An 11,493-nucleotide genomic window follows, 5' to 3' on the forward strand; every position below is an offset into this window, starting at 1 on the left:
AAAATCCTAGAAAACCCTAAGAGAATGCAAAAAAATCCTAGAAAAACATAGAAAACCCTAAAAACACTTGAAGAATCCTCAAAAACCCTAGAAAACACTAAAAAACCATCAAAAATCCTAGAAAATTCTAGAAAACCTTAGAAATAAAAAAAACTTAGAAAACCTTAAAAAAACCCTAAAAAACCCTAGAAAACCCTAAGAAAACCCTAAAAAATCCTAAAAAAAACTTAGAAAAATCCTAGAAAACACTAAAAAACCCTAAAAAATTTTAAAAAACCTTAGAAAATCCTAAAAAGACACTAGAAAACCCTAAAAAAATCCTAGAAAACCTTAAGAAAATACTAGAAAATCTTAGAACAACAAATAAATCCCCTAGAAATCCCTAAAAATTTCAAGAAAATCCTAAAAAATCCTAAAAAACCTTAGAAAACCCTATAAAGTCTTAGAAAAAAAACCTAGAAAAACTTAGAAAATCCTAGAAAACACTAAAAAACCCTAGAAAACCCTAAGAAAACCCTAGAAAATCCTAGAAAAACCTAGAAAACCCTATAAATCGCTAAAAAACCTTAAAAAACTCTTGAAACCCTAGAAAACCCTAAATAATACTAGAAAAACATAGAAAACCTATAAAAACTCTAGAAAACCCTAGAAAAACCTATAAAAACTCTAGAAAACCCTAAAAATCCCTAGAAAAACCCTCGAAAACCCTAGAAAATCCTAAAAAATCCTAAGAAAACCTTAGAAATCTCAAGAAAAACTTAGAAAACCCTAAAAAACCCTAGAAAACCCTTAAAAACCCTACAAAACACTAAAAAACCCTAAAAAATCCTAGAAACTCTTAGAAAATCCTAAAAAGACCCTAGAATATCCTATAAAATCCTAAAAATCCCTAAGAAAATCCTAAAACAACCTAGAAAACCCTAGAAAACCTTAAAAACCGCTAAAAAACCCTCGAAAGCCGTAGAAAACCCTAAAAATCCTAAGAAAACCCTAGAAAACCCCAAAAATTCTAGAAAATCCTAGAAAACCCTAAGAAAATCCTAGAAAATCCTAGAAAACCCTATAAAACCCTCGAAAAACCCTAGAAAATCCTAGAAAAACCTATAAAACGCTAAAAAACCCTAGAAAAACACTCGAAAACCCTAGAAAACGCTGAAAAAACTTCGAAAATCCTAGAAAACCCAACAAAACCCCTAGAAAACCCTAAGAAAACGCTAGAAAAACATAGAAAAATCCGAGAAAACCCTAAAAAATCCTAGAAAACCCTCGAAAACACTACAAAACCCTAGAAAACCTTAGAAAACCCTTGAAAAACGCTGAAAAACCCTAAAAAACCTTAGGAAACCCTAAGAAAACCCTAGAAAAACCTATAAAACCCTAGAAAAACGCTCGAAAACCCTAGGAAAACCCCTTAAAAATCCTAGAACTCTTGAAAACCCTAAAAACCCTAGAAAACCCGAGGAAAAAACCCTAGAAAACCGTAGAAAATTATAAAAACCCTAGAAAACTCTAGCAAAACCCTAGAAAACACTAGAAAACCCTAGAAAAATCTTAGAAAACCCTAGAAAATCTAAAAAAAATCCTAGAAAATCCTAAGAAAACCCTAAAAACCCTAGAAAACCTAGAAAAACCCTACAAAAACATAGAAAACCCTAGAAAATCCTAAGAAAAACCTAAAAAATCTTAGAAAAACCTATAAAACTCTAAAAAAATCTAAAAAACCCTCAGGTTTTCTTTTTCAGCGACCGATTCAGGAATCTTAGGCGCAAAACCACAACTGAACTATAGATTTTTATGTATATATGTATTTAGATTTTTTATATTTGGTTCAACCTTAAGTTTTATTTTCCTCTCGTCATTTATTATTTTTGTTTTCAAAAGGATACAACTTGTTATATATATATATATATAGGGAATAAAGAATTTTTTAGTAGAACAAGACTCGATCTATCCATGATTGGAATTAATGGTCGCCTAGGTAGATATATCAAAATTATAAAATTATATTCAAGATAACCCGAGAATCAAACTCAGATCACAGAAATAGTAAATTAGTAATGAGAAAGTCTAGGAGGCCAGCAGTTTTATTAAAAGTTGGCCAGCAATTAACCATCAAAAGAGAAATGAGTAATCCTATACCATTGGATGTCATCTCCCACCATTAAAAACACATATGATGGCTAATTGACATATCACAAATTCTGCTGGCCCTAGCACTCCTCATTAGTAAATACAACGGAAAAGAAAAACGTAAACCCAAGGTCACAGTCGGTTAAATCGAGAATTTACAACAAAAAATATCTCCATGTAGGGTTTTTATTTTTTAAGATTCCACTCTTGACTCTTTTTTCCCCTTTATACTCCACCAAACAACATTGAATCAACGCATTTCTATTATAGGTTTCCTGTTAAAGCAATAATTAAGATACGAAATTAAAATAGAGTACACAGGGCACTGAGGATACACCACGCCCTTGGGGTTGTTCACTTTGTATTGGAGCTCAAAATAGCCATATTAACGTGACATTACTTGGAAAACTTACACTATAGACACGACATACTAATGCTAGAACCTTAGAGGGACCATGGAGACAAGCTGCATATACTACAAATACATGGCGACTCTGCAGAAGATATATTTTACATTTTACACTTAGATGAGTGCTGCTGGTCTCATATGACAGTAATGATGCAATGATGAGATTTTCCAAGAACAATGTAAGCAAAGAATGAAGAGTCAAAAAGCATCGGAATGCAAATCATATAAATTCATAGCTTATACTCTTGGATGATGTCGAAAAATTCAGCCAAGGTGTAAACAATTTGACAGGTACTCATTGCAGATGATGATTTCGACAATAGACTTTAGCATCTTTTTTATGATGAAATTAGATACAGAATAACAAACACAAACGTACTCCATATTGGTTTAATATACTAATAATACAGACATACAGTATGAAGGAATTTCAGCTAGTCTCAAACTAAATATAGAGAAAGAAGAGCAGAAGCTGCAGTGAGAAAGAATTGCACGTGCATTTACCACAATTAGTAAAGGCCCAACATCCTTAGCTCTGTCACATGGCTGGGATCAAGTTCAGGCACATTCTTCACATGTTCTCGATCTTCTACCACATATTCCTGGCATAGAAAAGTGAATAGTTAAATACTTTCAAATTTTGAAAATCCTCATATGATACGAATCATTTAAAATCATCTATTGAATGATACAAGAGTAAATATATATAATTTCAAAGAACACTTTTGTTGTTGTACTTTTGTTTTCATGCATTTCAGCATTCTTATGGCATCCAGTAAAAAGATCGGTATTTTCTGTTGGATGCCATTAGCCTGTAATAAGTCAAACTGATATCAAGTCAAGAAACGCATAGCAGACCTTTGTCAATTCTTGTTTTGCAAGAACATGGTAGTGGCGTTCATTGATTCTTTGGCCGCATATTATGGCTATGAAGAATCCATAGAGCAATCCCACCAAAACAATGGCTAGAACTGCAAGCCAAAAGGAAACATAATTTTAATTACGTATAATAAAAGATGGTATAGATTAATACAATTACAAATGAAGAAAAAAAACTGCAAATATTGGTCATAAAATTTAGAGGTGAAGCATTAGGTATACCAGCCATTGTATAAAATCCATATGGATGTTCTTCATAACCAAACATTTCCCTTAGTTCATCTCCATAAAATTTATACACAAGCACCCCCAAGAAAGCAACAACCTGTTGAAATTAGAAAGAACTTAACAGGCATTCTGTCAAGTAGATATTTAAAAAGCATTTACAACACATATGGTACTATTACTATCAAATAATTTCTTTGGGTGGGTCTAATTTTTCAGAGGTCAAATTGAATCAACTTAGGAAGCACAAAGCCTTTGTTAGCTTTATCTGTTCAACATTGGGAAGTCTTTTGTGTAACAATTCTAGGTTAGGATACTGTGGGGTCCAACTGAACCCTTAAGTAGTTAGCAAATGAACAAGGAAATCAATTATAAGGAGAGACCAGAATAATATATCTAACATGAAACCCTTCTTTTAGATCATGTGTCATGCACTACAAGCCAAATATCTAATCCTGTGATTCTTGTCCTGCAAGAATCCTTCAAATCCTATCCCACAATATCTACTTGTTTCAATGGTTGTTGTAAGACATGTCGGAGTTATGCTTCACCCAAATACAACAAAATCTGGCATAAACAGCAGACTACCGCAGATTTTGCTTCCTGCCATGGATAAGTTGAATATTAAAAGCTATAGCTCCTTTTGACAGGATTATTGAACAAGATTACTTGATGGGTTGCACACTTGCACTAAGCATTTAGCAATTGCTGAAAGCCATAGTTGATGGGGATCTCTATTTTCTTAAACCTAAAGACTGAATCAATTATAAGTGATGGGTTAGCACAGATGCCAGTAAGACGGGGAAATGTAGAAGATTGTATTAAATTGGGGAAGTGTATCAATGTGCCAAAACTGTTAAGAATTGGGAAAAAAACAGTTACAGCATGTGAAGCAAGGGTAGAGGAAGAGTTAGAGCTCCAACATCTCTCTCTAGGCCAATCCGATTTAGTGCCCGATTGGATTGGCCATTTTTAAGAAAGATGAGAAAAGTACTTTTTATAAAGGTGTTTGGATATTTAAAAGAAAAAAGCAAACTTTGAGTTTTAATGAATTGTCTAAAACAAAAAGTGCTTATATTTTATATTTAAACACGAAAATGCTTTTTATAATAAAAAAAGATCTAATTCTGTTTAAAATGCCATCTTCTGTCCAATGTTTCTTTTATAATTAGGTCCCCTTGTACTCTATTCTCTTTGTAATAACCTTCTCTTGATGTTAATCAAGTATCTTCAGTTATCCCCCAAAAAAGGAAGTAATGACTTATGATGTTAATCAAGTATCTTCAGTTATCCCCCAAAAAAGAAAGTAATGACTTATCAGCGAAAGTTTGTTGAAGACATGCTACACAATAAAAACTAAATGAAGTGGGTTTCCGTAAAATATATTATTCCACTAGAGGAGAAAAGTATCAATGAAATGCCTTCTGAGAATCACAATAATTTGCAATGTTATATAGACTCCTAGGGAAACCACAGCAATGGCCAGGAATCAAGAACGATAGCGGTAGATATGGATATGGTGTATACAAATAAGACTGTTCATACTTCATAACCACTAGACAAGAAAGGGCAAAAGTAATGTCATGAACATGCATAAAGTATCAATTTCACAATAAATAATTGTGATAACCAATCCCATACCAGTTGAACAATTATGAAAATGAATGCATGATCTCTGGCAACAAGAAACTGAAATTTTAATCTCAACCACCACCGATCTGGGGGGACGTTTGCACGTAATATGAAGACAGCTCTACATTCTGTACAGTGAGAAAAAGCAAAGCCCTCCTAGTACAACAGAAGGAATGAGAAGTCCAAAAGTAAGCAACACAGCAGCATAAATATACTGGAAGTCCTCACAAGAGCATGAAAAGAACACAAATAAGTATTAGATCTCCAATAGCAAACAAGTAACTCTTACAATTGAATAAAACATTGTTATTATGGTTATCTTTCCCCTGTAGTTTCTCTCCCTTTTCCAAATAATCCTCTCTACACTTTTTTTTTCTTCCTTCCCATTTTCCCTTTTTCTTTTCCTATGAAACCTCCTTCAACTTTAGTTTAAGTTGAAAACAAATCTTTTATAGAAAGAAAATTTTCATTTTCAACTTTTAACTCTAACTTCAGTAACAAGTTGTACTTTAACCCCATGTGGTGATAACATGTTTTATTTATAAACCTAGCTCCCTAAATTTTATTTTTTGATTATACTATTAACACCAAGCCTACCAGACTTTCAAGAGGATAATTTGAGGAAGTTTTATCTTACGATTAAAACTATGTTGTCTAATAAAACTAAATTTGAGGGGGTTTAGTGACCGAAAAATGGTAAAGGGTTATTTGAAAAAGTGTGAAACTAGGGGAACAAAGTTTACCTTAGCCTTGGCATAATTATGACCAACAAGACGGAACACTAAGAAGCGAAAGGAAGTTACCTTTGTAGACCGCCAATTATCTAGACATGATCTGTGGACATACTTTTGGGTGCCTTTGCAATGGCAAGGAGCGATCAAATCTTCTCCTAAAAGAAATTTACTCAATATTCAGCAAGTAGTTAACCTTGAACATAATTACATGCTGCTTTTAAGTTCCTTGGATCATATATGGGTTATGTCTGAAACTAATTTCATGATGGATACCATATAAATAAAATAAGTATGAAAAGAGGTATTACAGACCTCCTATATCAAGGCATATCCGGCACTGTGGCTGATCCGCATTTACCAGATGACAGCTCTCATCAAGAGGAACAGGGTGTGAATCATCGTTAGCAGCAGCAATGATTTCACAGGAAAATGAAGACTCTCCTCCTCCTCCTCCATATTCTTGCAAATTTAGATGCTGATTCAAGATGGGTTCGGATTCTGAACACTCTTCCTTGTCACCATTTGACGCTAATTGCATTTCGGGAAATGTATAATAAGGATTAAACAATGAGATTCATTGACAGAACTATAATTACTACAGACCATCTCAACAGAACTAAGAAACCTGCAAAGACACCCACGAACAACTAATTATTAACTGGGTGTACGAGAAGGGGAAGGAACACGCTGAATAACAAAGAATGAAAAAAAAAAGCAACTAGGTCTAGTTGGGTCGATCTCATTCATCTGTAAACGCAGGCAGGCAGCTTTGTTTTCAAAACGAAACCAAACAAAGCGAGCTGAAATTGAATTCAATATTGATTTTGATTTTGATTAGAATAGATTTGAATTGAGAGACAGAGGAAGCGGAGTGTGGCTTACCTAAATGATAATAGGAGCAAGAGACGAAGGCCTGCAACTGCAAGTGCTTCTGGAAGCAAACCCCAAATTTGATCTCAACCTCATTGAACTCGACTAACCAAACCTGGCTTTGCTAATGCCTATTAGTATTACTATTAGCACCCAATGTCAACATTCAACGACAGATTGACAATCCAAATCCTTTCGAGTTCCTACTTTCGTACCTTTTTCTTTCTTCTTTTTTTTTTTAACAAAAAAAACGTTTCGAAATTTCTTCTCTTTTTCTAATTTCTAAAATTTGCGGATCGGATTTCTCTTTTCAGATCCATCTTTTTTTCCCCCTAATTTATTCTGTCGTACTGGGCTTAGAATAGTCCAGTCCAGATTCAACCCTGCAACGCCTAGTTCTCAAACTGAGCCATCTACCAGCAACTCGGCCCGATAGTAACGAGTCTAGTTCGTGGGACCTTGCCCATATAGATCTCCACAAGCCGTATCTGATCGGGAGAGTAAATTAACAACTCTCCACTATTTTGATTATCACTATTAACTATTAAGGTGATAACAAATCTACTTTAAACATGTTACAACTCTTGTTGAATTCTTTGCAGGTATTCTTACTATCGTCTAAACAAGAATATCGAAAAAACTTTCATCCCGGCACAGAAGTCAAAACCTTCAACAAGGCATTTAGACCTCATTTTCAAAATCAAAATTCCATCCAAAATTCCTTAGTCCTAAGGGAATAGAATCTCTCGACTCGATGATATTATTGTTATATTAACACAACGGAGTTTGGAGCTTTAGGCCAATTTTTTTCTTGACTGGTTGTGCCTTTGTTTGGCTTGGAATAATGAACTTTATTTTCTTACCGAGTTTAACGAAGAAAAATTATGCAGAGAAAAAATCATGCAGAAGAAAATTTGTTAGATTTTATATGGAAATTGACCTGACATGTGTTTTAAATTTTGTAATATGATGAGTTTAAATATTATTTAGTAGTTATTAATTTATATTTTTAACTACTAAAATGTTAAATTTAATTTTATATATTTTAATTTTATTTATTTAATTATTAAATTAAATTTTATGTTAATAGACTTAATTTTTTTTTATTTTAACTTAATAAGATGTTATAAATATCTCAATAATAATTTTGTTAAGTTTTTTTTTATTGAATGAATTGAACAATTTCTAATTTTAGACATCACACACTCATATACATCACAAATATTCATTTTCTTGTGTAAAAAAATATATTTTTGAGTTATTTATCTAAATGCTACATTTTTAAAATAAATATTTTTATAATTAAAAATTCAAATACAAAATAACTTATTTATAAACTGTTATTAATAAAAAATTTTATACTTTAAATTTTTTTTCAAAAAAATTTATTTAAATTGTTTATCCAAACTGAACCTTAATCACCTAAAATTCAAACCTGAATGTAACATATTAACTTTTATTTTTAACATATTTAATTACTCAACCAAAACTTCAGTTGTAGGATTCTGTTAAGTTAAGCCTCACGGTTTGTCTAAAACTCTAAATTGCAAACCGTTCCAGTTTGTCAAGGAAAAATGAGAATTTTTTTTAACATGACTAGCAAAACCCAATCCACAAACTCGCCCAACCCGAAAACCCACCCATACCCAGTCGCATAGTTCCTTTCTCAGACTTCTAATAAAACTTCCTTCTCCTTCAACGTCGCATGGAGGATCTTCACTCAAGGTAAAGGGGTGGGTCTTCATGCATCTCCTTCCCAGGCCCAAGAGAACAACCCAACAACATGCAAGGAGATAAAAGAAGATTTTTGATCATTCAGAAGCTAAGGAGAGATAACTCAGTGTATTGAGGTTTTGTTCTGTGAAGAAGCTCTCTGAAAAAGTTTATCTACTTGGACAGTGCTTTCTTTCTAAGAAGCATTCCGCCAAAACTGAAGAACTGAATCAGAGATATGCAAATCTGGTTTATCACATATCAAAGAGGCTGTTGTAGAGTCAATCTCCTTCATGTTTTACAGATTGTAATTTACTTTTCAATGTTTATCTTTCTGTAATTTCTTGAGTGAAAAGGCATATTGAGAGAGCTCAAGTAAAAGCCAATGAGTGAAAAGAGGCTGAGTGATACACTTGAGAGAAAAGCCTAGAGTTAATTTCAGATTTTTTTAGGTAAGTCTGTGTCTTGTATCTTGTACCAGTGATGTACCTCTTTCTTAGTTAGGTGAGCACTAAGAGTGAAGAGTTAGGTATTAGCATAGCCAATGTCAAGTTAGGTTAGAACTTGAGTGTGAAAGGATTGTGTCAATCCTGTGAAATTGATGTATGTAATACTTTAACTATAGTGAAAATTCCACCACTGTTGTGGTGGAGACTGGACGTAAGTTGCATAGCACAAGGCAACCGAACCAGGATACATAGTAGTGTTAGCTTTTCTCATCTCTGCTCTATTCTGTTTTCTGATATTCATGAGACAAAACGAAATTGTCTCATAAATTTTCGCTGCTAAGTTCAAATAGAATCAGAATTGCAAGTTTAACTAAAAAGGGTTATTTCAGTAACCAAAAGAAAGGCATAGATTCAACCCCCCTTCTCTAAACCTTCTACAACCTTCAGATAGTTAAACTACATGAAATTTCAGTGTCCATTATTTCAGATCGTGGATCTCAATTCACCTCTCATTTTTTGAAATCTTTTCAAAGAGTGTTAGGAACTCGTCTGAATCTTAGCACAGCTTTTCACCCTCAAATCGAAGGACAATCGGAGAGGGCAATCCAAATATTAGAAAACATGTTAAGGTGTTGTGTTCTAGATTTTGGTAGAAATTGGGACAGCTATCTACCTTTGATTGAGTTCTCTTATAATAATAGTTATCAAAGCAGCATTCAAATGACACCATTTGAGGCTTTTTATAGGAGAAGATGCAGGTCACCTATTAGGTGGTTTGAGGTTGGTGAGGTTAAGCTTTTGGGACTAAATTTGGTATAAGATGTAATTGAAAAGGTTTGCTTAATAAGAAAACGCTTATTAGCAGCTCAAAGTAGGCAGAAGGCTTATGTGGATAACAGAAGGCATAAATTAGAGTTTCAGTGGGTGATCAGGTATTCCTTAGAGTGTCGTCTATGAAAGGAGTGATGAGGTTTGGAAAAAGAGGTAAGCTTAGTCCTCGTTACATTGGTCCATTTGAGATATTGATAGAATAGGTGCAGTTGCTTACCGTTTAGCACTGCCGCCTAAGTTGTGCATGATCCATCCAATGTTTCACGTATCAATGTTGCACAAATATCTTCCTGACTCATCTCATATTCTCGCACCACAAAGTACAGAGCTAAAGGATGATTTATCTTTTGAAGAGGAACAAGTAGCTATAGTTGATCGCTAAGTAAAGAAACTGCGTTCTAAAGAGATAACATCTGTGAAAGTTGTTTGAAAAAATCATTCGGTAGAAGAAACAACTTAGGAAGTGAAGGATGCCATACGTGACAAATATCTATAGCTGTTTGAGTCTGAAGGTAACTATCACATTTATCATAGTATAAGTTCGAAATCCAGAGACCAAATTTTTTAAGGGAAAGATAATGTTATAATTGAAAAAAAAATAAAAGAAAAAGGGAGGAGGGGCACGTAAAAAGCACGTGACCCCATTAATCCCTCTTATTTCCTTAGGAAGGCTCCCGAATCCTAACCATTTCCCCTCTCTTTCTCAGCATCACCCTTCTCCTTTCTTATCCCTCTCATCTTCCATATCCTTTTCACCTTCTCATCTCTTCTTCTTGCAATCACACACTATCATTAAACTCACTTCTTTCATTTTACTTCCTTCTCCTTCTCTACTCTATTTTATTCATTTAAATTTTATTTATCATAATCTTAAATCATGGAGTTTCAACTTAATGAGTGAGGAAAGTATTCAACTTTTGAGTTCCGATTATTATTAAGGTTTTAAAATAACTCTTTGACTCAATAATTAGCTATATCTCTAAATTTTATCATCCCTATACTTGTGGGTATAGCAAAATCCGAAATTAGGGATATTAGGTAAGAAAATTTGGGGCGTTTGTCAAAATGAGTAAGATTATGTTAATTGACAACATTAGTAGCTCACAAATATCATTATTGTCATATTTCTAGGGTTGTAGAGTTATTGGACTTCATTTGGTAGCTCATTGACGCGCTCAAAGTTGCGGTTCCTTGAAATCAAGTTGTGAGTGGATATTATGTCTATAATTGTTTTTAAGTATATTATTATTAATATTTAAATTGAATCATTATTTTTAACATTTGAAAATATTTAATTGTTGTGATTTTTGAATAATTGGAATGGATATCGATTTATGAAAAACTCATAATTTTATAAAGATACATGCGAGACGATATTTATATGTTTTCTAAAGCATACTTGTTTTTCTTATTTGTATTTGTTAAACTTTAACTAAATTTTTAATATGCATTCTTATATATACTCTATTTTTATAAAATTTAGTAATATGTTACAAGTATTAGAAATAGTTATATGTGATTTGGTTTGGATTAGTTTGGGAGACTCTAATTAGAAAACCGTAGTTAACGGCGATTATGACGTTAACCTAGATGCATCTGGCTTAGATCTTAGCTAGTAGGG

At 33.2% G+C, this 11,493-nt stretch overlaps 1 protein-coding gene across 2 annotated transcripts; it reads right to left on the reverse strand.

Annotated features, from left to right (window-relative positions):
* Positions 1–2,730: 2,730 nt before the first annotated feature.
* LOC107618523 (RING/FYVE/PHD zinc finger superfamily protein) lies at positions 2,731–7,769 on the reverse strand. 2 transcript variants are annotated; one of them, XM_016320617.3, is made up of 7 exons: positions 6,892–7,769; positions 6,322–6,634; positions 6,079–6,164; positions 5,285–5,431; positions 3,641–3,743; positions 3,398–3,510; positions 2,731–3,141 (listed from the first exon to the last, which is right to left on the reverse strand). In XM_016320617.3, the coding sequence occupies exons 2-7, from the start codon at positions 6,545–6,547 to the stop codon at positions 3,049–3,051; spliced, it is 768 nt and encodes a 255-aa protein (XP_016176103.1). In that variant the 5' UTR covers positions 6,548–6,634; positions 6,892–7,769; the 3' UTR covers positions 2,731–3,048. The 2 variants fall into 2 exon arrangements, with proteins under 2 accessions (XP_016176103.1, XP_088353141.1); XM_088497015.1 differs by having other exon boundaries at positions 6,322–6,809; positions 6,892–7,158.
* Between the last annotated feature and the right edge of the window lie 3,724 nt (positions 7,770–11,493).

This window comes from Arachis ipaensis, chromosome B8 (assembly GCF_059453495.1).
Source record: "Arachis ipaensis isolate K30076 ecotype BB chromosome B8, ASM5945349v1, whole genome shotgun sequence".
Classification (NCBI taxonomy): domain Eukaryota; kingdom Viridiplantae; phylum Streptophyta; class Magnoliopsida; order Fabales; family Fabaceae; genus Arachis; species Arachis ipaensis.